This window comes from Apteryx mantelli, chromosome 7 (assembly GCF_036417845.1).
Source record: "Apteryx mantelli isolate bAptMan1 chromosome 7, bAptMan1.hap1, whole genome shotgun sequence".
Classification (NCBI taxonomy): Eukaryota; Metazoa; Chordata; class Aves; order Apterygiformes; family Apterygidae; genus Apteryx; species Apteryx mantelli.
Window position 1 is genome coordinate 6,754,125 of NC_089984.1, and position 25,209 is coordinate 6,779,333.

The window sequence follows — 25,209 nt, forward strand, 5'->3', positions numbered from 1 at the left end:
ACGGCGTCGGGGAAGCGGCAGGGCTCCCCGCTCGCGTCCTCGGCTTTTACGTCTGACTTAAGAGCCAAAAGGGAAAAGAAAAAAAGCAAAGAAAAAAGCAACTGGCACGTAATGGAAGAGAGAAACTTAATCGGTAGCTTTGGGCCGGCATTACGGCTCTGGCCAGGGATAACGCATCTTTGAGTACTCATAATCTTTGCAATTCCCCGCGGCCGTGCCTGGGAGGAGCTGGAGATTCCCCGGGCCGGGCCGGGGTGGGCAGCGGCTGGAGGGGGGAGCGCTGCCAGGCGCGCTTTAAGGCACTAATGCATTTCTAATGTTTACATTCCTTATATACAAACCTGCTTTATAAATGATCCCGGCATGAGAGTTGTAAAACAGAGCCGTGAAAGCAGCCCGCGGGAATGGCCCTCACCCCGGCGCGGCCCCGACGACATTTTTGCGCGCCTCTGCAGGGAGGAAGAGGAGGGCGGCTGGGCACTCGCAGGCAGCAGGGCCGCTTCTCTTCCGGGGCGAATTCTGCCTCATTTGGGCAAAGCGATGAGCCAGATGTGCCCGCTGCGCTGTGAACTACCTGCTCCCTGCAGCTACCTGCTCTGGGAGCGTTTCGCCGCTCGGCATTTCCTGCATCCGTGGCAGAAAGCGGTGCCGTAACGTTGCAGAGCCGGCGCTAGCTCTTGGGGAGTTCGGCATCCCGCTTGGAAGGAAACGCACTGCGGGAATGCAGAATATAATTTAGGAGGGGTTTTCACCCAAGCCCTAGAGTTAAGTTTTGCTGGCTGCCTCCCTTGCCAGCCAGTCTGATTATCTGCAGTCAGTCGCCTTTGCCAGGAAGTTTGGGGTTGTGGCATCAAAGCGTTTTTAAAAAAAAAAAAAAAAAAAAAAAGAAGAAGAAAAAACAAACAAACAACAACAAATTGGTGGACGCAAAATTGAGTAGCAAATTAAGAAAAAGAAAGCTGGTATTCACCGTTCTGATATAGGTAGGAGGCTGTGAGGTGAAACCACCGCAGCTCCGGAGCAGAGGGAAGGACGAACGGGAGAGGAAACGTCCTCCATGGTGGAGACGGATAGAAAGGGGGATCTGGGTTGGAATAAAGAAGGAAAACGGGCATTGCCGTGTGCACGGCTCTCCCATGAGCGAAGCAGAGATGGTGCCGGAGCCCGGGAGTGGCGTCCCTTCCCTGTCGCGTGTGTCCCGGCTCCCAGGAGCGCCTTTCTCGGTGCATTTTGTCCTGCCCGGCTGACGGGACGCCTGGCTTTTCCCACGCTGGAGTGCCGCTTTCCGCCTCGGGACCTTGTTGCTCCTCGGTGCACAGGTTGCTCTTTAAAGGCCGAAAGGTAAAGCTGCGCGAGTGCCTAGCCTGCAGCTGTCGCGCTGTTCTGTTTGTTGTAGGAAGTAGCAGGAAAGGGCGTTTATTTGCCGTTTATTTGCAGAGACTGCGGCGCGCTGCAGCACCTTGCTTGCGTCCTCCCCTCCTGCCCGGCGATGGTTTCGGGTACCAGCCATCCGCCTGGCGCCGGAGCTGGGCAGAAGCTTAAAACCGCTCGCCGGGAGGGTATTGTACCTCCTAATTGCCCTGTGTCCCAGTGCAATTGGTAGGGTGCTGAGAAAATTACAGGCCTGCAAATGAAATCAGGGAGGAAATGGCCGGCAGCAGCGGCGGCAAGGTGGGAAAGAGCCAGAAAGAGAGAGAGAAATTAGCCGGGAGTTTAATTCATTGTTTCCAAAAGAGCAGTTAATGGATTATGACAAATGTCCTACTGCTCTCCCTTAGTGCTGTGTTAAATGGAAATGGAAAGTCAATTTTTCTAAATGGATTTTAAACGACTGACCTCGTGTGTTTTTTCACTCGCTGATTTTTGCTCAGAAGGCAGCTTGGTCATCTTGTTTTCTTGGCGCGTTTGGGTTTTTCTCTTTTTTTTTCATCCTTACATCCCATGCGGCTTTCCAAATTCTCTGATCCCCTGTGTGCGGCGCTGCTTTTTTGCCGAGGGTGACGAAGGGAGTGGGCTCATTTCTTCCTTGCCAGTTCTGGAGGTTTTGTCGCTGGGCTGGTGATATTTACTGTTCTCCGTGGTGCTGCAGCGCCTGGAGCTGAGAAGCACAGCTTTCGCTGGGGGAGAGCAGAGGAGAAGAGGCTCGTAACTCTTCTGGGTGCAAAGCCGCAAAATGTGACTCGACTACTAGCTAGGCGCCCAAGAGCAGCGGGTCAAGCAGAAACGGCCTGTTTGTGTGTGTGCATCCCAATGTGCGCATGTGGTTTTTATTAGTCTTGTGACATTTGGTTGGTTCTTCAAGGTTTTTGCGCACTGCTGGGGGTTGTTGTAGGACCCCCAGAAATGTGCAGGCTGGAGTCAGGCAGGGTTTGACGCTGGAGCTGCCCCTTGGCGTTGGGTGGCAGCACCTTCTGAAGCTGGTCCTGGGCACCAGCCCCCTGGAGCCCCTCATCCCCTGAGGGGTCCCGTGGGTTATGTCCAGGGGCGAGTCCTAAGGGACTTGCCCCTCTCAAGACATTGCTCGGCCTTGTCCAAACAGATGTGACCTGCTTTTATGGTTGTTGCTGCATTTAGCATGTTTTTGAGAATGCACGTTCAGTAAGATCAAGGTTACCTGAGCAGCGACCCCCTCGGATTTCTGGGGCAGGATAGGGTGAATCCTGATTTCATTTTTGGATGATGCAGGCACTGTCTCGGGATGTGTCTGTTTTGGGAAGCAAACAGCATGGCTGGGATGGGAGCAATAGTTTGTGCGTGATGGGAAGATCAGCAGCCCCCCATGGGCTGCCGAACCCCCTTCCCGAACCCTCACGTGGTGCTGTGATCTGAGCGCAAGATGAGCGCTGGCTGGGGTTGCAACGGGGGGGATCCAAAAAGCAGCTCGGTCCAAAAGGGAGATGCGTGTGATTTACGCTGCAGTCGTGGTCAGCTTTCCCAGCACCGGCCTCGCCGGCATTTTGCTTGGATGCTGCCCATGCATTCCTCGAGCTCGTGGTATCGGAGCGAAAAGCGAGGGAGGGACAAACCGGCATAGAAAGAAGTGAGCGGTGGGACGTGGTGGCAGGGGCTGACGGCACGTCCCGCTTCTCTCCTTTCCCACAGGGCTGGAGTACAGCGACGTGCTCCCCGACTCCTTCCCCTCGGCGCCGGCGGAGACCCTCCCGCACTTTCTGCTGGAGCCGCAGGACGCCTACATCGTGAAGAACAAGCCCGTGGAGCTCGTCTGCCGTGCCAACCCCGCCACGCAGATCTACTTCAAGTGCAACGGCGAGTGGGTCAACCAGAACGACCACGTCACCAAGGAGAGCCTGGACGAGGTCACAGGTGAGCAAACCCCCCCGGCGCCCGCCCTTCCCCGCTCCTCCTTCCCGGGGCTTTCCCCTTTTCCTCCCTTTTTAAGGGGGGAGGCGTGTTTGGAACGGGGGCAGCAGCACGTGCCGTAGGTAGCACCTCAGATCAGAGCCCGCCTGCTGGGACGGGTCCCCTCGCAAGCGGGTGCACGACCGCCGCGGGCTTTCGAGGAAGGGTTTCCCGTCCTTCCGAGAAAGAGGCAGGATGTGGGAAGCGGTGCCTCCGGCAGCGTTTCCCACCGGCCGTCCTCTGCAGCCATCAGCTCGCTCGGCCACCCTTCAGCTCATCGCAGCCCGTGTCCGTCCTCCAGGCTAATTTGTTGTCCTCCGTCCCCCGCGAGCCCCTCTCAGCGTTTGCTCCCTTCTAGGCTGATTTCTTCCATCGCGCGTCTGCGTTGGAGATTGTTTTCCGCCAGGCGGAGAAATGGGGCTCTTTGCTATTTATTTTTAGCATTTCCTGGCCGCGCTTCTGATCTCACGAGGTCACTTCTGTGTGTTTTCCCTGGCCTCAGCCGGCGCGCAGCTCGTCTCTGTTTCCGTATCGGCTGTGAATTTTAACGTGCCCCTTTCAGGATCATTGCCGAAGGTATCCAAAACGCGATACCCCGCGCCGGTGCGATCGCCGCTAGCCGAGACGCGGCGCGCGTGCGTGGATATCCGCGGCTCTGCGTTCGCACGGAGAAGCGGCCCGAGACCCTCCCAGCGGGGCGCAGGGGGGGCCGCAAAAAAAACAGCAGCGTATTGGGAGAGGAAACAATCCTGCGACTTTTTCTAGTGCCGCGTGATAAATCTGCGGCGCTTCCTTACCTGGGCTAGTTTATTAACCCTATCTCCAGAAAGATGAAGCAGAAGTGGAGGTGGGTTTCGGGAGCTGGCAGTGCGAGTGATTACGGGCAGGAAAGGGCTTATACAGGCGGAGAGATTGAAGAGATTGGAGCGGTTTCGTTTGGAGAGCAGGCGAATGAGAGGTGATGCAAAATAATGACGGATCCGGGGAAGGCAGGCTGCGTGCTCGCACATTTACCCTTCCTCAGAGTTCAGGATCATTAAATGGAGTTTGAAAGACAGCGCGTATAAAACTGATAAAAGGAAATGCTTTCCTACAAAATGCCTAATCAACATGTAGGACTCATTGCCACGGGGTATTGTAAAGGCCAACAGCTTAGTCGGATTCGCAGAGGGATTAGATATTTAATGGATAATGAGCACATTTGCAGATAGGATTTGTAATGCCTGTGAAGGGATGGAAGCGCTCGTGCTTCGGAGTGCAAGTCAGCCCCTGCCTCCTGAGCAAGGCGGCGTTTTGGGGGGGCCTTATTGCAGGGGACGGGCCACCACGGAGTTGCTTGCCCCTTACTTTGAAGCGTCCTGGCCCGAGACGCAGCGTTGCAGGGGTTTGCGCGGGTCCCCGATGCCATGTAATCGAGTGGATTTACTGAAATCGGAGCGTTTAGATCTGGGACCTGCTCGTTGCAAACTTGCTCGTTGCAAATCCGCCCCCAAAGGGCGGATGGGCTGAATGCAGAAATTCGAGGGTGTTCTCCGTGGCCGGGCTAGGCGGTCTGTCCGCCCGCAGGGCCGGGACAGCCCCGGCCGCCGCTGAAGCCTGTGAGCAGCAAGCACGGGGCTTTTCGGTAGCTGCGTGGCATCCGGAGGGTGAGGCTGGGCTTCCACCGGCATGCGCGGGCGGAGGGAAGGGGGTGTTGCGCCGCCCTGGCGCCGTCCGCGCTGGGCGCCCACGGCCGCCGCAGTTTGGCACGCGCTTAGGCGGTGATTAAGGGGAAACGGGAGTCGGAGGCGGCAGGCAGGATGAGTCTTCAATGGCACAGCGAGGCGGCTGGCAAGCGCGAGAGGGGAGCATGTGCCTGACTCGGCGGAGCTGGCAGCGACGCGGGCGCAGCCGCTCGGGATCGAGGCGATGCTCCCGGTGCCCTGCCTGCGCCAGGGGTAATTGCATCGCTATTTTAATGCAATTAAAATTGCAGCTGAATTTAATCTTCTTTCGGTGCGGATGGGTCACAGACCCAGCCCGATTGCTAGGGTCTCCGTCCGCTCGACCGGAGTCACGGCCAGCGGGTGCTGCCAGGTCACGCCGGTGCCCGGCTGCCTGCAATGCAGGGGAGGAAAAGCAGGTTTATTCTCGCGGTCCATCTCTTCATTGGGCAATGCAATCGTGGTGCTTGCTAACGCCCCGGAGCCCCCCGAAGCGGAGCAGCAGGTAGCTTCCCTTTCCCCGTCGGTGAAGCCTTGGGCTGCTGTTCCCGGGGCCCCCCGAGCTTGCTGCGAGTCATTGATCCGATTTCAGCCCTGCAGTCCTCTCCATTCCGGGCTCCCTCGGTGTGCCGGCCCCCTAAAAGCATCGCCGGCGAGGCACGCTGCCGTCTCCGGGTGAGCTGAAACCCACGGGCGACACGTTTGCTTTTCTGAGCGACCTCTCACCAAGCCCGGACTCGAAAACCATTGCTCTAGGGCAAAGCCGGTGCCAATTAGCGACGGAGCAGCCTTCTCCGAGGGGTTATTTCTTTATAACGTAGGGCTGTGCTGGGTCAAGCCAAAGGCTCGCGTAGCCGGTGTCCAGCAGTAGCGTTGCTTAGAGGAAGAGCATTAAAACAGGACTAAGATAGTGATATCCCCCCTTTAGCACCCTCCTGGCTTTCTGCAATCCGTGATTCAGGGACGGCTTGATCCGCAGGCAGTATCCTAGTAGCGTAGGACAGCCTCTGATGGATTGCCCTTCCGTTAATTAATCCGACTGCCGTTAGGGCTCATTTGTACCCCGGGATGAACCAGACGGGCCAGGCGAAACATCTCTTGAAGGGAGCAGGAGGTCTCTCGGCCGTTCTAGCTCGCCCAGCACTTGCCCCGTCCTCAGAGGGCAATTCGAGGTGGACCCGTTTGCTGTAGATGTTGCTCCGGGCCGGCGTGTCTCCCTGCAGGCTGTGGTCCTCACTCGCAGGCCGTGTGCCAGCAATTAGGTGAGGAAACCGTGTCTGTACGCTTCATCCGGACTTAAAAGATTACGCTGCTGCTATCAGTGAAAAACCGACAATAACTTCAGTGCGGAGGTGATACCGTGCATGTAAAAATATGCAGACTTGGGCATATCTGCCCAGCAGCTACCCCGAGAAGGAAAGCTGGAACCAAAACGGTTTGCTGTGCTAAAAATCTGCATTTGCAGTGTCTGCTGTTCATAGGAGCTACTATGGGGCACAGAGGAGAGATGGCCACAGAGTGACGGATTAACATAGTTAGGCGTTTGCGTCTTTTAAGTGTCCTCAGTTAAAAGCTGGGGAAAAGGGGCCTTTAAAAAATGACTTTTTCGATGACGTGTCTTGAATAAAACACGCTTTATAATGCTCTGACTGCATCCGATCCAAAACATTTCATGTGGAAGAAAGCAAAAATAGGCCAAGTCAGAGAGAATAATTCAGCCGGCTGAGCGGGGAAGGTTTGTAAAAGCAGCCATGTTTGGATGCGAGCTGTTTAAATAGTCGCTCCTGTGATTCATAAGTTCATCCCACGATTCTGGCTAGAGCGTCTTCGCCTTCGCTGCTTAGCGAGGGAGCAGAGCGGTTGAAGGACACACGCCGTCTTTCCATGGCTGGCCAAGCTTCCCAGCCAGGGCTTTCCAAAGAGACAAGCAGCTTGGGGTCATCTCATTTCCGAGTCCTTCTGAGGGCCGTGATTTTTCCAAAAGTGCTTGGCCCAAATGCCTCTTTTTTTTTTTCAATAGTGGTTGAATAAATTATATTTCCTTGGTGCATGTTTGTCAGTTGTTCTGTAGCAAGGTGGCGGAAAGACAGTAATTGCTCTGCGCAGCACTGGAAGTGAGCTAACAAAATTACAGCTCCAGAGCGTGCAGCTCCATAGAGCTGTGAACTCGAGGCATTTTTAAAAATAGAAGCCCATCCGTGGCTGTACACAAGGCTGGGGGAGCATCTTTGCAAAACTTCGGGTTTCCATCCTGTGCGGGCAGCACAACAGAAATAGCCGATAAGGGAAAAGGCAGATATTGTTTAAAAAAGTAGAAGTAATCCCCAAGAAGAAACGGCGTGTGTTTCTCTGCTCATGCCGTGTGCGTCTTTCTTAATATACGCTGGGAAAATCGCAAATGATCTTTGCCTTGTCTCCTTTGGCAGGGACCACCCATTGCCTATAGGTGTTAGCAGGACAATACACCTGATAAATAGTAGTCTGTACCTTGAAACGGTGACTCCTGGCAATGGCCTCTTGGGTGAGCTACCATCTCTTTGGATAGCTTAACGCAGCCCGCCTGCCCAAGGCAAGTCCGTAGGAGTGGAGATAGTCTGCTCCCCACTGCAGAGCACCTTCGGTGCACAGGGGTGTGCATGTCCAGTGCAGGTATCTGGCGTAAAGGACCGCACGCCTCTCCTCTCTCTTCGCCCTACCTGCTCCCCGTGATGGCCGTGTCACGAGGGGCAGGCGCTGCAGTTAAACCTCGGCGTCCCGTCATGATTTCCAGCACGGTCCAGGCCTTCAGGACCTTTTCGCTGGGCATGGTGGCATCGTGTTTGTCGTCAGACCTCTAATATGTCCAAGGCTCCTTGTCAGCTTTTATGGGGATGTTGATAGGTGGATTTAGGCATGTTCAATCTGGGCAAAAGCAAGGCTTAGCCAGGATCTGCAGCAAGATCAGTAGAAATGCTTGTAGGTTGACTTGATGGGACTTGATGGGAAAGAGGGATTTTGTCAGTGGGGACTGGGACCAGGAGGGGCTGAGGACTCCCCGGCCGGGGATGTTGGCTCTCTAGGCAGGTATCTCTCTCTGTTTTATCATCTAACTCCTTGTTTTCCTTCCTCTTCAGCCAGTGGATTTGTTCGTTACAAGGACATGCCAAAAGCTCCCGCGGAGCCGGCACTCGGGGTGCCCCTGCGCCTCGTCCCGCTGACCCTGTGCCGCTTTGTCCCCTGCAGGGATGCTTGTGCGGGAGGTGCAGATCGAGGTCTCCCGGCAGCAGGTGGAGGAGCTCTTCGGCTTAGAGGATTACTGGTGTCAGTGCGTGGCCTGGAGCTCTGCGGGGACCACGAAAAGCCGGAGGGCGTACGTCCGGATAGCATGTAAGTGTCCGATATCCGCAGTGCTTGGTCAGACGTGACCAGCTCCAGCAGTGCTGCCTACCCCTCCGCAAGAGCTACCTGCACCTACCTACACTGCTTCAATTCGCGGTCTACTTTTTAGTTTAAACTAATGGCTCTCCCACCTGTATTCCCACCTTGGGGACCCTAAAGAGTTTCCAGCCTCTTTGCGCCTGGAGCGGGGGATCATCCTTACCCATCTGCGGGAAGGTGGTGGCACGAGCTGGGTGAATGCCTGCGCTGCCCGTCCGTGCGCCTAGCTCTTCTGCGGTGCTTTATTATCGTTAATAAGCCAGCAGTTAGCACCTTGAGCGGTTTCCCTGCGTCAGCGACTCGGCGTCCCTGGCGCTCCTCCTGTCATATGTCACTTCTCCGAGCCGGTGTTTGTGGGCGTCAGTCTGATTAAGGGCGAGTTAGTCGGACGGTTGCCCAGCTGAGTGTGCTCTCTTCTCGAATGGGATGGCAAAGCCATAGCAGAATGGCCAGGCAGCCCTCGTCGTAAGCAGATTTTGCTATTAGAGGGCTAATAATTCAGCCCGGTATCAGGAACGGAGGAGTGCAGTAAAAAGAAGGTGAAGTTCTTGCTGCCTTGCCTCTCTGCCCTCCTTTGGAGGACGACAACCCTCGGTGGCTGGCGAATTAGCTGCTACGTCGCCGGCGTCCCTGGAGGATTTAGTTCGTATTGGGAAAATGTTGCTAGGCAAAGGGGTGGCCACCGCAGAAGCCCTTTTGTTCTGGAGCCGGCCCCAACCAAGCGTCTGGTGTTTCTCCAAAAGGGTCAATCAGATGAGATTAACTGGTTTCGGATGCCGCCTCGCTTATCTCCAGTATACCCGTCTGCGTGGTAACCGGAGCTCCCTAGGTTCGGTGGCGTGCCTGCCATCCCGTAAATCAGCGGCTTTCTCTGGCTAGCGCTGTCCGCTCAATTCGTGCTAACAGGTTTTTAAGACTTCATGAGATTGCAGTGCCTTCGCAGCAGCAAAGGCTTCTGGTGGTTCTGCTGAAAGCTGTTGCACGGGGCTGCGCGGCATTGCGTAAGGCGCCGGCTGGAGGCTACGTACAGCTCCGTAACACACAAAATGTTACAAATGCACTTAAAATGAAGATCGCATCACGTGTGTTGTTGACCTACCCCTAAGGCGCTTGGCAGGAGGCTGCGGGGGATCCTGCCCTAAGAAATTTGGTGTGGCTGCGTCGGGAGCAGCTGGTGGGGGGAGCATCCCTGCAGGGCACTGGGAAAACCATGGGTGGGGATGGGCACCTTCCCCGTCCTGCTGAGCTGGGGCCACCAGCAGGAGCTCCTCCTCGTGCCGTGTAGGGTTGGCTCAGCCAGGGAGATGCCTGCAGAGCCTGGGGAAAGGGGAGCAGTGGGATGCACCGAGGGGATGCTTCACCCCTGGGGGACGCGTGGGTGGGTAGTTCCCATACTCGCGGCGCTGCGCCCTGCAAAAGTGGGAGCCCAGGCCAAGCAGGGCTGGCGCGGAGGAGGCTGGAAGCCGTTGCGGAGGATTGCAGCACCATCTAGTGATACGGGGAGGCACGGGTTTGCAGCCTCGTGCCTTCAAAATGCACCGCTGTGCTGTGCGTTATGTGTGATCTCGCACGTGCGTTCGCAGAGGAGAGCCGAGTGCCTCTCGGGCCGGGCTTTCAGCAGCGATCGTCCTCCCTTTCAGCACTCGAGTGCGATGCCTGTGTTCCCAGCAGGTCTGGGCGCGTGGCTCAGGTGGGACCCACTAGGGCAGAACCAAGTGGAAAGCCTCCGTAGTCTTGAAATCTGGGAGTTTGCTTAGGTGCCTTCATGGGAGCCAAGCTCTTGTGAAAATCTTGCCTTCAGAGAAGATGGGTCCTGTTGCAGAGTCCAGAGGAGGCTGCATGGGGGAGCAGAGAGACAGAAATGGGAGTGCTGAAGAAACATTGATGAAGTTGAGATTTAGCCTAAAAAGAAGAAGACAGAGAGGGTGTAAGTCTGCAAGCACATAAAGGAGGAAAGGAACGTTCTGCTCTGTGTGTCAGGGAGGAGAGGACAAGGCGCTGTGGGTGCAAGCTGCAGCAAGGAGGGCCAGGTTTGCTCTCCAGGAAGGCTTTCCATGGGCAGGAGAGCAAAGCACTGGGCTGGACAGCTGGGGAGGGAAAGGAGTTGCAAAGCTCCAGCTATGTTATTCCAGAGGGATATCCCTACCCGTGGGCTCCTGGTGCCCAGGTGGCACTCTCCATCTTACCAAGGTTTCGCAGATTGCCCTGTTTCTGTGGCGGGCTGCTGACCATTGGGTTTTTCCTCCCCAGACCTGAGGAAGAACTTCGACCAGGAGCCGCTAGGCAAAGAGGTCCCCCTGGAGCAAGAGGTCCTGCTGCAGTGCCGTCCGCCCGAGGGGGTGCCGCAGGCGGAGGTGAGTGGGGCAGGGCCACGCCGTCCGGTCACGGCATCCTCCGAGGAAGGTGGAGCTGAGCCGGGCCTCCGGTACCTCCCAGCCTAAAACTTTCCGTAAGAAATGCCTCCCATCCTTGTGGGTGCAGGGTTAGGAAAAAAGCATTTTCTGTTGCGGCCGGGTTGCCGGGATCCAAGCGGTTTGCAGCCACACTGGCAGCGAGAGGGGGAGCACATGAGATAGATTAGGCACGTCCGTGCAGATGGATTGCACCCGTGATGGATGGCCTCGCATTGAGACCGTCAGCTTTCATTACGCAGCAAAACTGTTTATTTTGGGCAGCGGATCTGTTATTCTCGCCTCTAATAACACACTTAACCTCAACACCTGTTCAGCCCACCTCTCCCTCTCCTCCTCATCTGCTATTAACCTGTTAGAGGCCAGGTCTGGGAGAGGAGAAGACACCAGATGACTTGTCTGAGGAGGAGCAAGAGACTGAGGGCTGGGAAAGTCAGTGTTGATGGGTTTCCATAGCACAGTAGTGAGCTCGTCCCTGCCCCAGACCCAGTAACTCCCCCCAGCTCCATTAGCCTCCCCAGGAGCTCTCTGTTGATGATACCCCACAGTGTCCCATCCTTGGAAGAAACTGTAGTAACGGTCCCAAATCATGCTTGGCCTGGCCCAGCTTTCAAAAGCAGAAAGGAGCAGTTTTCTTGTGGGTAGGCAAAACTGTTGCATTTCCAGCTTCCTCGGCGCTGGGAAGCCTGTTTGTGGTGCTCAACAAGCTGGCGGTCTCGATGATGAAAATGAGGAGCTCTTTGGTGGCAGGTCACAGGCTGGTCCGTGCTGCTCTGGGCTCGGGGGGGGTGCTCTCCATCAGTGCCTGTGAATTCAAACCCTCCAATCTCATGTTTGTCCTTCTTCATGCTCTCGCCCACGCTCAGTGGCGGTATCAACACACACCCTTCCCAAAGCAGCCTAGTTAAGCACAGCCCAGAAACTGAGGGACAGCTCTGTAATTTAGTGCTGCACCCCATGTCGCCGCCCATCAGCGAGGCAGCTGTTGTCCTGGGTTTGGCCAGCACTGGGAAGTCCCCAGCACGGTCCCAGCCATCGTGCGCAGGTGCGAGGCCCTGGAGGCGGCTGTGCAAAGCAAGCAAAGGGCTGGGACCGGCATACTCTTCATGCCTCCTCAGATCCCTCGCTTTGCTGCCGTGTCCCGCTGGCACAGAGAGATTTCAGCAAGCATTAAAGCAGCTGTGTCCTAGCTTAACTTGGGGCCACTTGGAAACCATCATGATGGGGACCATGTGGGATGGAGATTTCCACCGAAACCTGTAATGTGTTTTTTCCTGGCTGAGTGTTCAGTTCTTGCACAGCTTAATTGCCATCCTCCCCCATAACCTTACCCCATCTCCTCCTTTCCGTTGCCAGGTGGAGTGGCTGAGGAATGAGGATGTCATCGATCCCACCCAGGACACCAACTTCCTGATCACCATTGATCACAACCTCATCATCAAGCAGGCCCGGCTCTTGGACACTGCTAATTACACCTGCATGGCCAAGAACATTGTGGCCAAGCGTCGGAGCACCACAGCCGCTGTCATTGTCTACGGTACGGGCCCTCCGCGCGCAGGGAGGGGGCTTCCGCTGTCGGCTGTGGCCCTAAGCTAAGGGGGACTACAGGCAGTTACTGGGAGCAGTTAGGGTCATCCCCGCCAGGGCGTTTCATTAAATTAGATAATATCCATTGACTGCAGAACAGGTACCTCTACCGGCTTGCACAGGGGTAAGAGGTTATTAGGTATAGATGTTTGCCAGCTTTCTCAGTTGGGTACAAAGCTGGGTAGAGACTGGACCCACCTGGATCAGTTTGGCACAGAAAGCAGCCCAGGCTGAATTTTGTTCTGAAACCAAAGATCAGCTGAGGACAGCTGCAAGGCAACCCAAGTCAGAGAGGGCAGAATCATTCCCAACTTTGATGCTGCCAGAAGTTTTTGAGAACCCCAAAATATTTGCAGAATGGAAAAAAGTCCTAAGCAGGCTTGAATGTCTTGTGCATGGGGTGCGTGAGATGTGGAGGAGCCTCATGATTTGCTTGTGATGGGGCGGACCAATCCAGGGTGTCGGAGAAGACATAAGGACAGGGGAATCATAGACACGGCTCCATCCACAGCCTTCCTTGCCAAAATGGGCTCCCTTGTCTGTGTTGCTCAGGCTTTAAGTGACACATGTGTTGACCCTGTCCATCTTCTCTTTTAGTGAATGGTGGCTGGTCCACCTGGTCCGAATGGTCTGCTTGCAACAATCGCTGTGGCCGGGGCTGGCAGAAGCGCACCCGGACTTGCACCAACCCAGCACCGTTGAATGGTGGGTCCTTCTGCGATGGGCAACCTTTCCAGAAAATAACCTGCACCACCCTCTGCCCAGGTAAGTGGGATTCATAAAGCTGCGTGGCAACACTGATGTCCTCCCTGCTGCTGCCGTGACTGCACAGTCTAACTGCGCTCCTCGTGCTCCCCAAGGGGATGAGCTAGAGTTGTCTGCAGAGATGCAACCCGGTCTCCCCAGACCAGGCTTGGCTTGCCAGGAGGGTGCTCCACGAAGGTCTCTGGAGGTCCTGAGATGGGTGCAGCCACCTTTCTGCTTCTAGACACCCTTGTTTCCCAGCTGTTGTTAATACTGGCACTTCCTAGCTGACGGTTTGGGCTGTCCCAAGGCTTTAATGAAGCCTTTAACGAAGCATTCTCTCTCCCGTTTGGTGGCCCGCAGTAGATGGAGCATGGACGGAGTGGAGCAAGTGGTCAGCCTGCAGCACGGAGTGCACCCACTGGCGGAGCCGGGAATGTGCTGCCCCGTCCCCCCGCAACGGCGGCAAGGACTGCAGCGGCGTGCTGCTGGACTCCAAAAACTGCACTGACGGGCTGTGCATGCAGAGTGAGTGCGTGAGCAAGCGGGGCCGCGGGCTGGGGAGGGGAGGCACCGTTGGGCGAATGCGCCTTGCGCACGCAGGTGCTGGTCGCATTGCTATATGCCCAGCCGACTTGGAGGAAAGATGCACTAAGGCTGATCTCTTTGGGTGATAGCAACGTGGGCATGGTTTTCTCTTTGCTCGTGGCGCGTGCTGTCGATCAGAGGGCCACCTGCTGTCTCTTCTGTGGAGGGATCTAGCCAGGAGATGCCTTGCTGCTCTTGGAAGGCAAGCCTGCTGCCTGGCAAAGGGACAGGGCGCTCTGCAGCTTCTCAGCCCACGCACGTGAAAAGAAGACATCAGTTTTCATTATGGCTAGTCCATTAACCTTCAGAAATCATGAACGGTCTTGCAAGGGGAGGGGGGAGAATCGATGTGTATTGACAGAAGGAGAGGAGCCTGGTGCAAAGGAGGGGGCAGAGGGCCAGGGACTTCCAGGTGTGTCTCTGCAGTGGTGGTTCGTTGTTCTCAGTTTTCCAGGGCTGGGGGTGAGAAGCTCTGCTTCTCCCTGCGTTGTAGATACCTGGCCTGTCTCATTGCTCACTGGGAGCCCTGGAGCAGCAGCTAGGGTCCAGTTTTTTAGGGGGGAAAAAAGAAAAGTAAGGATGTTTGCTGTACTCAAAGCGAGCCCAGTGAAGGCATTTGCTTCAGCTGAGCACACCAGTGCTGCCACCTGCTGCTGCATGACACCGCTTTCCCCTTCCTTAGCCCCCAAAGCATCTGCTTTAGAGAGGGGATTTGGGCCGTGCCGGTTCTGGTTCTGCTCTGCTCCCCTGTCCTCCAGCACCAGCCCAGCAGCCGGGTCCTGCTGGCGCCCAGCTAGGGGAGCGGGAGAGGGAGCATGGCACGTGCTGCAGAGAGAAGCGATTTCCGAGATGCGCCTCGCCAGCCGGTTGCCTCCGGGCTGCCGAAAGCTCAGCGTTGGGGAAAACGAAGGCATCGTGACAGCAGAGGTCAGGCCCGGCTTGGAGGCACCGTTGAGCCCCGCCGCGTGCCAAGCTGCTGCTGGCTGTTAACGCTGCCGAGGCCGGAAAGGCTGATCTCCCCGGGAGAAAGGGGGACACGCACATCCCGCACAGAGGGAGTGGAGCAGAGGAGCAGAAAAGCGTTTGGGAAGGAGGAGAGGGGACAGAACCCTTCGCCTTGGAGCCGCCCCACAAGTTCCTGCCCCCGGGGCCGGTTGCACGCATGTGCAGGAATGGGGAGCAAAGGATGAGAGGAGGGTCCACACCTGGGGACGGCTGGGATGTTGGCACATGCCAGTGGGCTGGGAGGACACAGGGACGGCCTCAGCACTGCCACACTTCTGCCCACCTTGGTGCACGGCTTGGGGAGCGAGGCTTCTCTCCCTCCGCAGCTTCTCCGTGCCCTGACCCCAGCATTGCCGGGGCTGGCTTGGGCGCTGCTTGTTTTGTTTCATTTCATTTCGTTTCCATCCCACCATCACCATTTTCACCTTTTGTTTTCTAACTTTGTTTTTCCTAACAGATAAAAGAGTTCTAAGCGAACCCAAAAGTCACCGTAAGTCCTCATTTCATGGCCATTTTCTTTCATTGTGATGCATTGCTTTGGTTTTGTTCTGTTTCATCCATGGTAGGGTTCACCCTTGGGTCCTGGGGGAAGGAGAGGGGGCAGCTGAAACCTGCCCCTAAGCTTTTCTGTACATATAACCATACATTGTGCTTGAGAGGTCGCAAATGTGGCTGGGGACCACTTCCAGGCTGTCCCTGGGAGTCCCTCCAGGGCTGCTGTATGGCCTTGCTGCCTCCAAGGAATGACAGCTGGGAAACCTGCTCACCACTCCCCCAGTTGTGGGCGTCTGCCCATTGCTCCTCCAAAATGCCCTACTAAGTTAGTTGCACGTTCCTCAAGTTGGGCATCCCTGGATGCATCAGGGACCTGTTCTCCTGACCTGTTTCTGGTGTTTCTGGCCTCCAAACGGGGTGATTCAGAGGGTGAGGTGAGTCCACTGCTCAGTCAGGAGAGAGAGGGGCCTGCCTTGGAATAGCCTGTGAGATGCTTGACAAAGCTGGTGCAAATTCCCCCTTACGATAAATACATCCTGGAAATGAAATAGTCCTAACTTGGTTGTGATCACTAGGCTTAGGACAGGGTTGAATTCAAGCGTGAAACCATAGAAACAAAGAGATACTGGAAAGCATGAAGGGAGAAAAAAAGAAAGGGATGGGCTGAGCAGTGTATGTGAGCACGTTCAGACCCTGCTGCTTGCCACATCTGGAGCGATTTACCCGATGGCAATGTGCAGTGCGCCCTGTGTCTGCCTCTTGGAGATGGCAGCATCTGATCTTTCGACATGGACCCACCCCCACGCTTGACACCAGTGGAATGAAGGGGGTGAATCATTACTTCCGATCTATGGGTTCGCTCAGGGCAAGACGCTGCTGCTGCTGGGTTGTTCTCCCTTCCTTCTTCATCCCTCTCTCCCCCCTACCCTTTGTCCAAGATGCACCAAGCATTTAAAGATTAAGAGCCTTGTGGCAGGGAAAGGGAAGATGGGGAAGCTGAGAGGTGTCTGTATAGATACAGAGGCACTTGATCTTTCCAGATGGATGTATGGCTCATGTACATATGTATGAGATGCGTGTATATGCATTACATTTACTCTTCAGGGTTATCTCTATTAGGATATGAGGGCTGATCACTCCAGCACTTTGGGAATTTGAGCTGCATAAACCTAGTGGTTTGGGGATTCTTGCTGTAAAATCGGAATGCTCGTAACGCTTGCACGAAGTGTGGCAAGGTGTCCTCCAAGAATTTGGGGGATTCACCCCCATCTCATTATCTAGCATTGCTCCAACTTCTGGACCACATTAGAAAGCATCCTCTATCATCCCACCACAGCATTTCCAACAGGCCTGGTACGAATACTCCCCTTGGGGCCAGTGTCCGGAGTCAGTGAGGGTGTTGGTGTGCACCAATGGATCTGGGCACGCGTTTCTGATGCTCTTTTTGTCTCTCTCTTCTCTCCCAGTGCTGGAGGCCACGGGCGACGTGGCCCTGTATGCTGGTCTGGTGGTGGCCATTTTCGTCTTCATCGTGATCCTCATGGCTGTTGGGGTGGTGGTGTACCGGAGGAGGTGCCGGGATTTCGACACAGACATCACAGACTCATCAGCTGCTCTGACCGGAGGCTTTCACCCGGTCAACTTCAAGACCTCCCGGCACGGTAAGAAGAGAGCCCACGTGTCCCTCAAGGGTTGTCTGATCATCCAGAGGGATGGGGGATAAGGTGTAACGAACAGACAGGGAATCAGGCACAGGCGACGGACAAGCAGCTTTTAGCACCCCACGAGCTGTTCTGAGTGTGTTCGGTTCACCTTCTGCTCTCCTCTTCATTTCCATCTGCTGAAGGAGCCACAAGCTCCGGGCTTTTTCATCTGTGAAAGAGGAGGGTATTTTATATGTAAATAAAAGAGGAATGGGACTAACCCTAAAGTTTCTCCTGAATAAAACATGTGGTTGGGATTTCTATCAGAAGTGAGCTTGGGCCTGCCTGTCCTGGAGGTGACCAGTGCGATGATACCCCATGTGGCTCCTGCTCACTAGCTCTCATGCAGGCAGAGAAAAAATCAAGAGAGAGGCTGGAAGGACTGGAAATCACAGAAATAAATAGAGGATGGCTTTCTGATGAAACCCCAGCCCCAGTTTTTGAGGTGAATCTTCTGGTTTATCAAAACCAAGGGGCCCATGGAGGTGGTTAGGTTTTGATGGTGATGCTATGGAAATCAGGGCAGAGTTCCTGCAAACTGTCCACAAAGCAGCTCTCAAAACATGCCCACCTTCCTGCCAAGCTCGCCACCCCGTGACGAGGGGCAGCCCTCTTTCTGCCACCAGCACCTGGGAAACTGCTCCAGAGTCGCAGATCCCAGTTAATCCCAGTGTGCGACTCCATGCAGCCCAGCACACGCATTGCAGCGGAGCAGGGACTTGGGGGCTTCCCCGTCTGATGTCTGTTGGGACGGCTCACGGCGTGGAGATCTTTTGCTTTTTGTTCCACGTGTGGTCAGACACAAAAGCACCTGCAAAACCAAACTGCTTTCCTCTGCACAACTCGGCCCCTGGCTCCTTTTGTTTTTGTACCAACTCTGCAATGAGCTGCTCGGCCGCGTGCTCAGAGCCTGCATCCGTGCAGTGTTTAGCCTGAGGGGCTCCAGTTTGGGCACGACTGGAAATGCAAACAACAGGGCCAGACCGAACGGATAGCCACCCCCGCTCTCTTCGGCTGCTCCCTTCGGTCCAGAGCAAATTACCTGCTCCTCTGCGAGCTGCAGGAGTCGGTGGCTTTTAGCTGCCTGTTGCTGTCAGTGTTTACCGTGTGGTACTGCCTCTCATTTATTCGCGGTGCCGGCTCTCGGTCTGAGCCGTTTCCTTTCAAGTGAGTGACGAAAGGCAGGCAGGCGTAGTCAAACGCTGTGCCTGAAGCAAGGGGCTGGAGCGCGCTTCCTCAAGGGCCCTTGTGCCTCGTGTGTGTCCTCCGCCCGGTGGCAGGCGGTGAGGAATTTTCGCAGGCATCCCTTGCAGTTAAACGGAGTGGCTTGACCTCCCCTCGTCGCCGCTCGCGCCGTCGTCTGATCTTTGTTTCCGCCTCCCCGCAGACAACCCGCAGCTGCTGCACCCCTCGGTGCAGCCGGACCTGACCGCCAGCGCGGGCGTCTACCGCGGCCCCATGTACGCCCTGCAGGACTCCTCCGACAAGATCCCCATGACCAACTCCCCCCTGCTCGACCCGCTGCCCAGCCTCAAGATCAAAGTGTACAGCTCCTCCACGGCGTCCTCCTCGCCGGGGCTCCACGACGGCACGGACCTGCTCGGAGGGGTCCCCGCCACGGGCACATACCCGGGCGAGGCCGCCGGGGACAGCCACTTTGGGAACGTGCGGAGCAAGGCCCTGGGCTCCCAGCATCTCCTCAGCCTGCCCCGGGAGCACGGCAACAGCGCCAGCGGCACGTTCGGCTACCTGGGAGGAAGGCTCACCATCCCGGGCACGGGTAAGCCGCAGAGCCGGGAGGAGGGCAGACGTGGTGGCTGGGTGGAAACCCCTCTGCTCCCGGGTGCTGCATAAGAAACGACTCGCTCTCACCCAGCAGAGGTGCCCGCCGCGAGCACCCCTTTGCTACCCCAAAGCAAAGGAAGGGAGCAAACCGTTCCCGAGCCAGGCTTCTCGTGCAGCAGGTTACAGCCTCCTGCAACGTTCACGGCCAGCCAGAAACACCAGGCCGTTTCATAAGTCCAGGGCCAATACCTTGCAGAGTGGCAAACTAATAAGAAAAGGATCCAGCCAGCGGTTTTGCTACCCTCTCTTGTTCCTAACGCGGAGGCCTGGCTCTCGAGCAGCGCCTGTTGCTGGTGCAAGCAGTGCAGCTGGGTCGTGTCTGGGGACATTCGTCCTTCAGGCTGTCCTAGCTTGCTCCTTCCCTTGAGCTCGTTGTCCGCTGCTCTCCACCTGAAGCCAGACCGAGCGGTGCGGAGAAGGAGGTTTGGTTTATCCCGACTAACGCACCCCCCGGTCTGTTTGTGTGCCGTGCTAGGGGTGAGCCTGCTGGTGCCGCACGGGGCCATTCCTCAGGGGAAGTTCTACGAGATGTACCTGATCATCAACAGGGCGGAGAGCACCCTGTAAGTCCCGCGTGCCGCGCGCCGGGCCCCTTGGCGATCGCGTCGAGCTGCAGCAGCCTCTTCCAGTCCCGCTGAGCTGGCCTGCTTCTTTGCTTGCTTTCCCATTCTCCCTTGCCTTCAGGCCTATCTGTCCCCAAAGCAGTTATTCCACCGTTCGTGCACGCAAGCATCTCTTGCCTAACTCCTAGAGGAGGGCAGAAGCTGTGCTGCCTTGCATTGCATGCCAGGGGATGAGTTGTGGGTCTGAATCGTTTTGACTTGCCTTCCTGGTTGTGGGCCTCTTCAGGGATCCCCCTGGTCCTTACCCGTGTAGCAGGCTGAAATCTCCACACCGCGAGCTGGTTTCACAGTGCTGAAGCTTTGCCGATCCCGCAGGGTGGGGATGGGGTCCCCCAAATCCCACTGCTGCGCAAGCTTGCCTGCACTCCTTGTCATCTGCTGCTAGTCGCTGTTTTCAACGGGTGTCCCGTTTCCCCTCCCCAGCTTGCCCTCCGAAGGCAGGCAGACCACGGTGCTGAGCCCCACGGTGACCTGCGGACCCACGGGCTTGCTCCTGTGTCGCCCCGTCGTCCTGACCATTCCCCACTGCGCAGACGTCAGCTCCTCAGACTGGATGTTCCAGCTGAAAACACAGTCCCACCAGGGAAACTGGGAGGTAATGCGTGATCCGAGCTCGGAGCGGGAACTAAAGGCCATCCCAGGACGTGCAGCACGGATGCGGGCTCCAGGATGGGCTCTTCCTGTGGGTGGTGGGCTCAGGGCTGCCAGGGGACAGAGGTCCATAAAGGATGCCCTGGTAGCCTCCCTCAGCCCCTGCTACCAGCACTGCAGCCAGGGAGGACCATGAGCATTTTGGTGCACGTCCTCTAACAGATCACCCTGGGCAAAGGGCTGACCTGGAGCCTTAACTTGCCGTCTATCCCTGCAGGAAGTTGTGACCCTGGATGAGGAGACCCTCAACACTCCCTGTTACTGCCAGTTGGAAGCAAAATCTTGCCACGTTTTGTTAGACCAGCTTGGTACCTACGTCTTCGTGGGAGAGCCCTACTCCAGGTCAGCCATCAAGAGACTCCAGCTGGCTATCTTTGCCCCCACCATTTGCACCTCACTGGAGTACAGCCTCAAAGTCTACTGCTTGGAGGACACGCCAGATGCACTGAAGGTAATGTCACCTGTGAACGGGGCGTAGGAGTTGGTGGGCCCATCTTTAGGTCGCCTTTCTGAGTTCCCATGGATGCATGTTGGTCATTTCACCCTGAGGCAGATAACAACAAGGGCCCATAGGTTTCAAGGCCCAGGGAGGAGTAATTACAAAGCCGCAACAGACTGTCTGTCACGCTGTCTCTCGTTCGGATCTGAAGTCCGCAGGGAGAAGGCCCTGCCTAAATCAAGATGTGATCTGACAAAGGGAGTGCAAGCTATCTTGGAGCCCAGCAGACCTAATAAGCCATAGATATCTACCAGTTTTCATTAGCCCGATGCTAATTTTGTCACCCTGGATGCGGCCCAGACATTTTGCAGGTCTGGTTTGGGGTTTTCTTGTGCGTGTTTTTGTTTCCCCCAATGCATTTGAGACCTCTCGCTCCGGTAGTCACAGGAGTGTGATGCTCGGGTAGGTCACCAGCCTGGACGTTGTTCACGCCTAGCATAAATCAGCAGAGCGGTGAGGAGCTGTAGCTGCTGCGAACGTGGCTCAGAGCCTCCGGTGAACACCGAGGCCTCTGTGGATGCCGCCGGGCTCGATGCTAGTCCTCCGGCGCTGCTGCCAGCCAACCGCTGGTGCGGGCTGCTCCTGCCCCTGCCTCCCGGACCTGTTTGTGCTGGCAGCGAGAGGCTGCCTGGGGCCTCTCAGGAAGGCCTGGCTCCAGGGAGCAGACAACCTGATGCAACGCCGTGAAAAATGACCAGCGTTAAGTAGTAAGCATGCTTACTGCCTTCCCCTGAGGTCGCCTGTATCCTTTTTCACGCTCTCCGAAGGAAATAGCGAGGGTGCCGCCTAGCGCGTGCTCTGCACCCCCTTTCTGCAGAGACTACGCAAGAGCTGCTGCTGCTGCTGCTGCTGCTGCTGCTGCTGCTGCTGCTGCAAGTTTTTCTCTCCTGCGCAGAGATTTCTGCCGTGATTTGACTCCGTTTTCTACAGGGCCTACTATTCCCCCTTGGAGACCCTTCTCTCCCCTCCCGGGGAGGGTTTGTGGCATGGATAAGATCAAGTGGAACATGAGGAACTTGAGTTTTGATGCTGCCCCTGTGGCTACCCGGACCACCGGTGCCGTGGCCATTTAATTCCCTGCTGCTTGTCTTGCGTTAGGATTGCTGTAGTGCCTCTAGGTGGAGTAGTAGGCAGCGCTCTGGCTGCTGGACTGTATTTTGCTGGTGTAGTAAAGCGTGACAGTGTTAAAACCAGATACGGTGGGGCTCTGTGGGCGTATCCTGAAACAGACCCCTTAAAGTGCCTGACCTTTCTGTGTCGCTGAAATGAGAGACCTTCACATCATCTGAGAAATACAGAGGCATATACGGACGTGTTAAGTTACAAAATACAAGCTACAGCTCAGGCTGGTGTTGACTGAAAACTGGCAAACTCTGTGAAACGAGTTGCTAGGTTCTCGGAGAACAGCTACCCAAATGACAAAGCGTGCTCTCCTGATTAGGACTCCTTGCAGACATGTGGAAACCAGAAGGGGCCTGGAGTCATTTTACTGATTTGTGTTTAAATCTGTGTGGAAGCTCTTATTTGGGTAGATGGAGACCTTCATAGGGCTTGTAGGACTTGTTGTCACTTGTTGTCCCTGGTGCTGGGCAAGGCAGGAATAGACCTGGCTTTGGGGAATAGCACAGTCCAAAGCAACAGGAGAAGGGAGAAAAACAGCCCGTGTTTCTCATGCAGTGACACCGATCTTGGATTTCACGGTTCCCTGTCCCCTCTGCCCTGCAGGAGGTGCTGGAGCTGGAGAGGACGCTGGGTGGCTATCTGCTGGAGGAACCCAAGCCCTTGCCGTTCAAGGACAGCTACCACAACCTGCGTCTCTCCATCCACGACATCCCCCACTCGCTGTGGAGGAGTAAGCTGCTGGCCAAGTACCAGGTGAGGAGCTGAGGGCCTGGGCAGCCAGGCCTGTCCGGGCTCCCCTTCCCAGACTGATGGACACCAGCGTTGCCCACATCCTGGCAGATTTGGGGATTTTCTTATGCCTAGGATTGTGTCCGTAGTGGTGGGAAGCTGTACCCCAGGGTCCTGCCCCGTGGGTCACTGGTTGAGTGACCACGTTTCAGGCCCTTTCAGTCTGTCTCCCAAAGGGAAGGAGGAGGAAGGGGGACAGTTTTTGATTTGCTCTTTCTTGATGGGATCCTGTCTGTCAGGTCCATCTACCCCGCCTTGTCAGCTACCATCTCCAAACAAGGCCCTTCTCCTGCAGGGGAGGCAGGCAACTGGAGACCAGGGCTCCATTCCTGTTATTAATTTGGGGTGACTGGGAGGAGATGGGATTTCTCTGGAAAGCCACTGCTGCATTTGCAAGGCTTCACTGAGGTCATGGTTTGATCTGCAGGAAATCCCCTTCTATCACATCTGGAGTGGCAACCAGCGAGCCCTGCACTGCACCTTCACCCTGGAGAGGTACAGCCAGGCCTCCACCGAGCTCACCTGCAAGATCTGCGTCCGGCAAGTGGAAGGGGAAGGGCAGATTTTCCAGCTCCATGTCACACTTGGAGAGGTGAGCAGAGGGGAAAGGAGGAAGGTATGGCTGCGCAGCCGTGCTTTGTTCCAGATTTAGACAGAGGAGCATGGTCCATGAAGGAGAATCAGATGATACCTCTTCTGAGGGTACTGGTTTCACTCCCAGGGTCTATTTGTGAACACCAGAGCTGTTTAGAGATGTTTCTTGCCTCTTTCCCAGGAAAAACTGATTCTGTTACCCCAGAGTTTTGGCTCCCTTGGATCACATCTGGTGATCGAATCAAATAGGCTGGTGTTCCTGTAGATGACTGTTGCCACATGCCGGCAGCCACTAGTCACTAAGAACGAGCAGGCATCTGGGAATGCATCCCCAGTGGTAGAGGTGCGGGTTTGAATTTCATCTAACGTAGAGATCACCCTCCTCCTGATGCTGGGGGAGCTGTAGGTATCCCTCAGTATTTTACTGCCCAGGACACCACCTCTGCTAGCTTGGATGTTGGCCTTGTGTTTCTCAAGCGCGCTTGGGAGAGCGAAGAAACGGCCTCTCCCTTAATGCTCCTCCACACTGAAATGTGTCATCTCGTCTTTCCCCTCGCAGAATGCCAGCGACTTCGATGGCCTCCATTCGCACCACAGCAGTGCCGTGACGACCCAGCTGGGACCCTATGCCTTCAAAATCCCCCTCTCCATCCGGCAGAAAATCTGCAACAGCCTGGATGCTCCCAACTCCAGGGGAAATGACTGGAGACTTCTCGCTCAGAAGCTTTCCATGGACCGGTGGGTTCTCGCATGCTTTTCTGTTGCCTGCCTGTGCCCGGGGTAAAGAGGTTTTGCTCTGCACCCTGGCTGCAGGAGAGCAGACCTGCATATCCGCTCTGCCACTGGGGAGATGCTCTCCCAGCCCTGGGGAGAAGTCTTGTCCCTCTGTTGCAGCTGGGGGCCTGACACGATGCGCAGAGTTGGCAGTGGAGTAATTAGAGCGGAGGCATATACTTGCATTCCTTCTGCCGTATCCAGGCCGCTTGAGGCTTGGAGGACGGGGAAGGGAAAAGCCCCTGGCAGGCCAAAGGGGGCTTTTCCCTCGGATTCAGCCTTGACAGAGTGCTTCCAGTTAGATTATATCCATCTGCACCTACCCATATCCATCCACTGGCCTGGCCATGTGTGACCTCTCTGCGTTGCTTTTGCACGAATGCCGGCTCCGTATAACAAATGAAAGCGGTGTCTCAAGGGCCTTGGCGTTTGTGTTACGGCATTTCCTTCACGGTTCATGGAAACCCACGCCAACCAGGACCTTCTCTCTCTTCCTCCTTCACAGGTATCTCAACTACTTTGCCACCAAAGCCAGCCCCACCGGGGTGATCCTGGACTTGTGGGAAGCCGAGCACCAAGACGACGGCGATCTCAACACCCTGGCCAGTGCCTTAGAAGAGATGGGCAAGAGCGAAATGCTGGTAGTCATGGCCACGGAGGGCGACTGCTGATGATGCTCCCCGCGGCTGGCAGCCCTCGGCCCGCGGTCGAGGAGAACGGCACGGAGGGAAGAGCGGGAGGACAAAACCGGGACCAGCCCCTTCCCGAACTGCCGGGGAAGGGCCGCGTGGAGGGAAGGCACGGCCATTCCCACGCCGCGGCCGAACGAGGGAGGGCCGAGGCCGGCCGCTTCTCCCGTTCCTCCCTCCCCACATCACTGTCAGCCTTAGAGACCGAGCCTCAGCGTTTACAAGCAATTCAAGTGTTACACAGCATTCCTCCTCCTCCTCCTCCTCCTCCTCCTCTTCCCGGCTGTCCCCAGGACAGCAGCGTCGGTGCAGGGGCAGCTGCTGCTCATGTTTGCAGCGTGGGGAGGGATTAGGGCTTCTCGAGTTGGGGTGGGGGCTTTCCTTCTCCTTTCGTTTGGTTGGGTTCCCCTTCCCTTCGGTTCTCCTCCTTCTTTAATAGCATTCACGCGTTGAAGAGATGAGTACAATCTAGACAAACCGCTTACTTCTGTCAAAAGCTTCGGACAGCTTAAAAAGGCAAATAAGAAAGAAAGAAAGAAAAAGGAAAAAAAAAACAGTTTCTTAGGAAACGCAAATAATTTATTATCCAGATCTTTGGATGAGTCCTTTT

The 25,209-nt window shown here is 56.0% G+C and overlaps 1 protein-coding gene across 1 annotated transcript; it reads left to right on the forward strand.

The window, feature by feature from the left end:
- Positions 1-1,489: 1,489 nt before the first annotated feature.
- UNC5B (unc-5 netrin receptor B) lies at positions 1,490-24,867 on the forward strand. Its single transcript, XM_067299587.1, has 17 exons — positions 1,490-1,499; positions 3,103-3,324; positions 8,286-8,429; positions 10,731-10,834; positions 12,248-12,428; positions 13,076-13,243; positions 13,586-13,750; positions 15,273-15,305; positions 16,777-16,971; positions 18,401-18,793; positions 19,334-19,421; positions 19,905-20,076; positions 20,350-20,583; positions 22,357-22,506; positions 22,970-23,134; positions 23,696-23,874; positions 24,416-24,867. Exons 1-17 carry the CDS (start codon positions 1,490-1,492, stop codon positions 24,579-24,581), a joined length of 2,769 nt encoding a protein of 922 aa, XP_067155688.1. The 3' UTR covers positions 24,582-24,867.
- Positions 24,868-25,209: the final 342 nt, after the last annotated feature.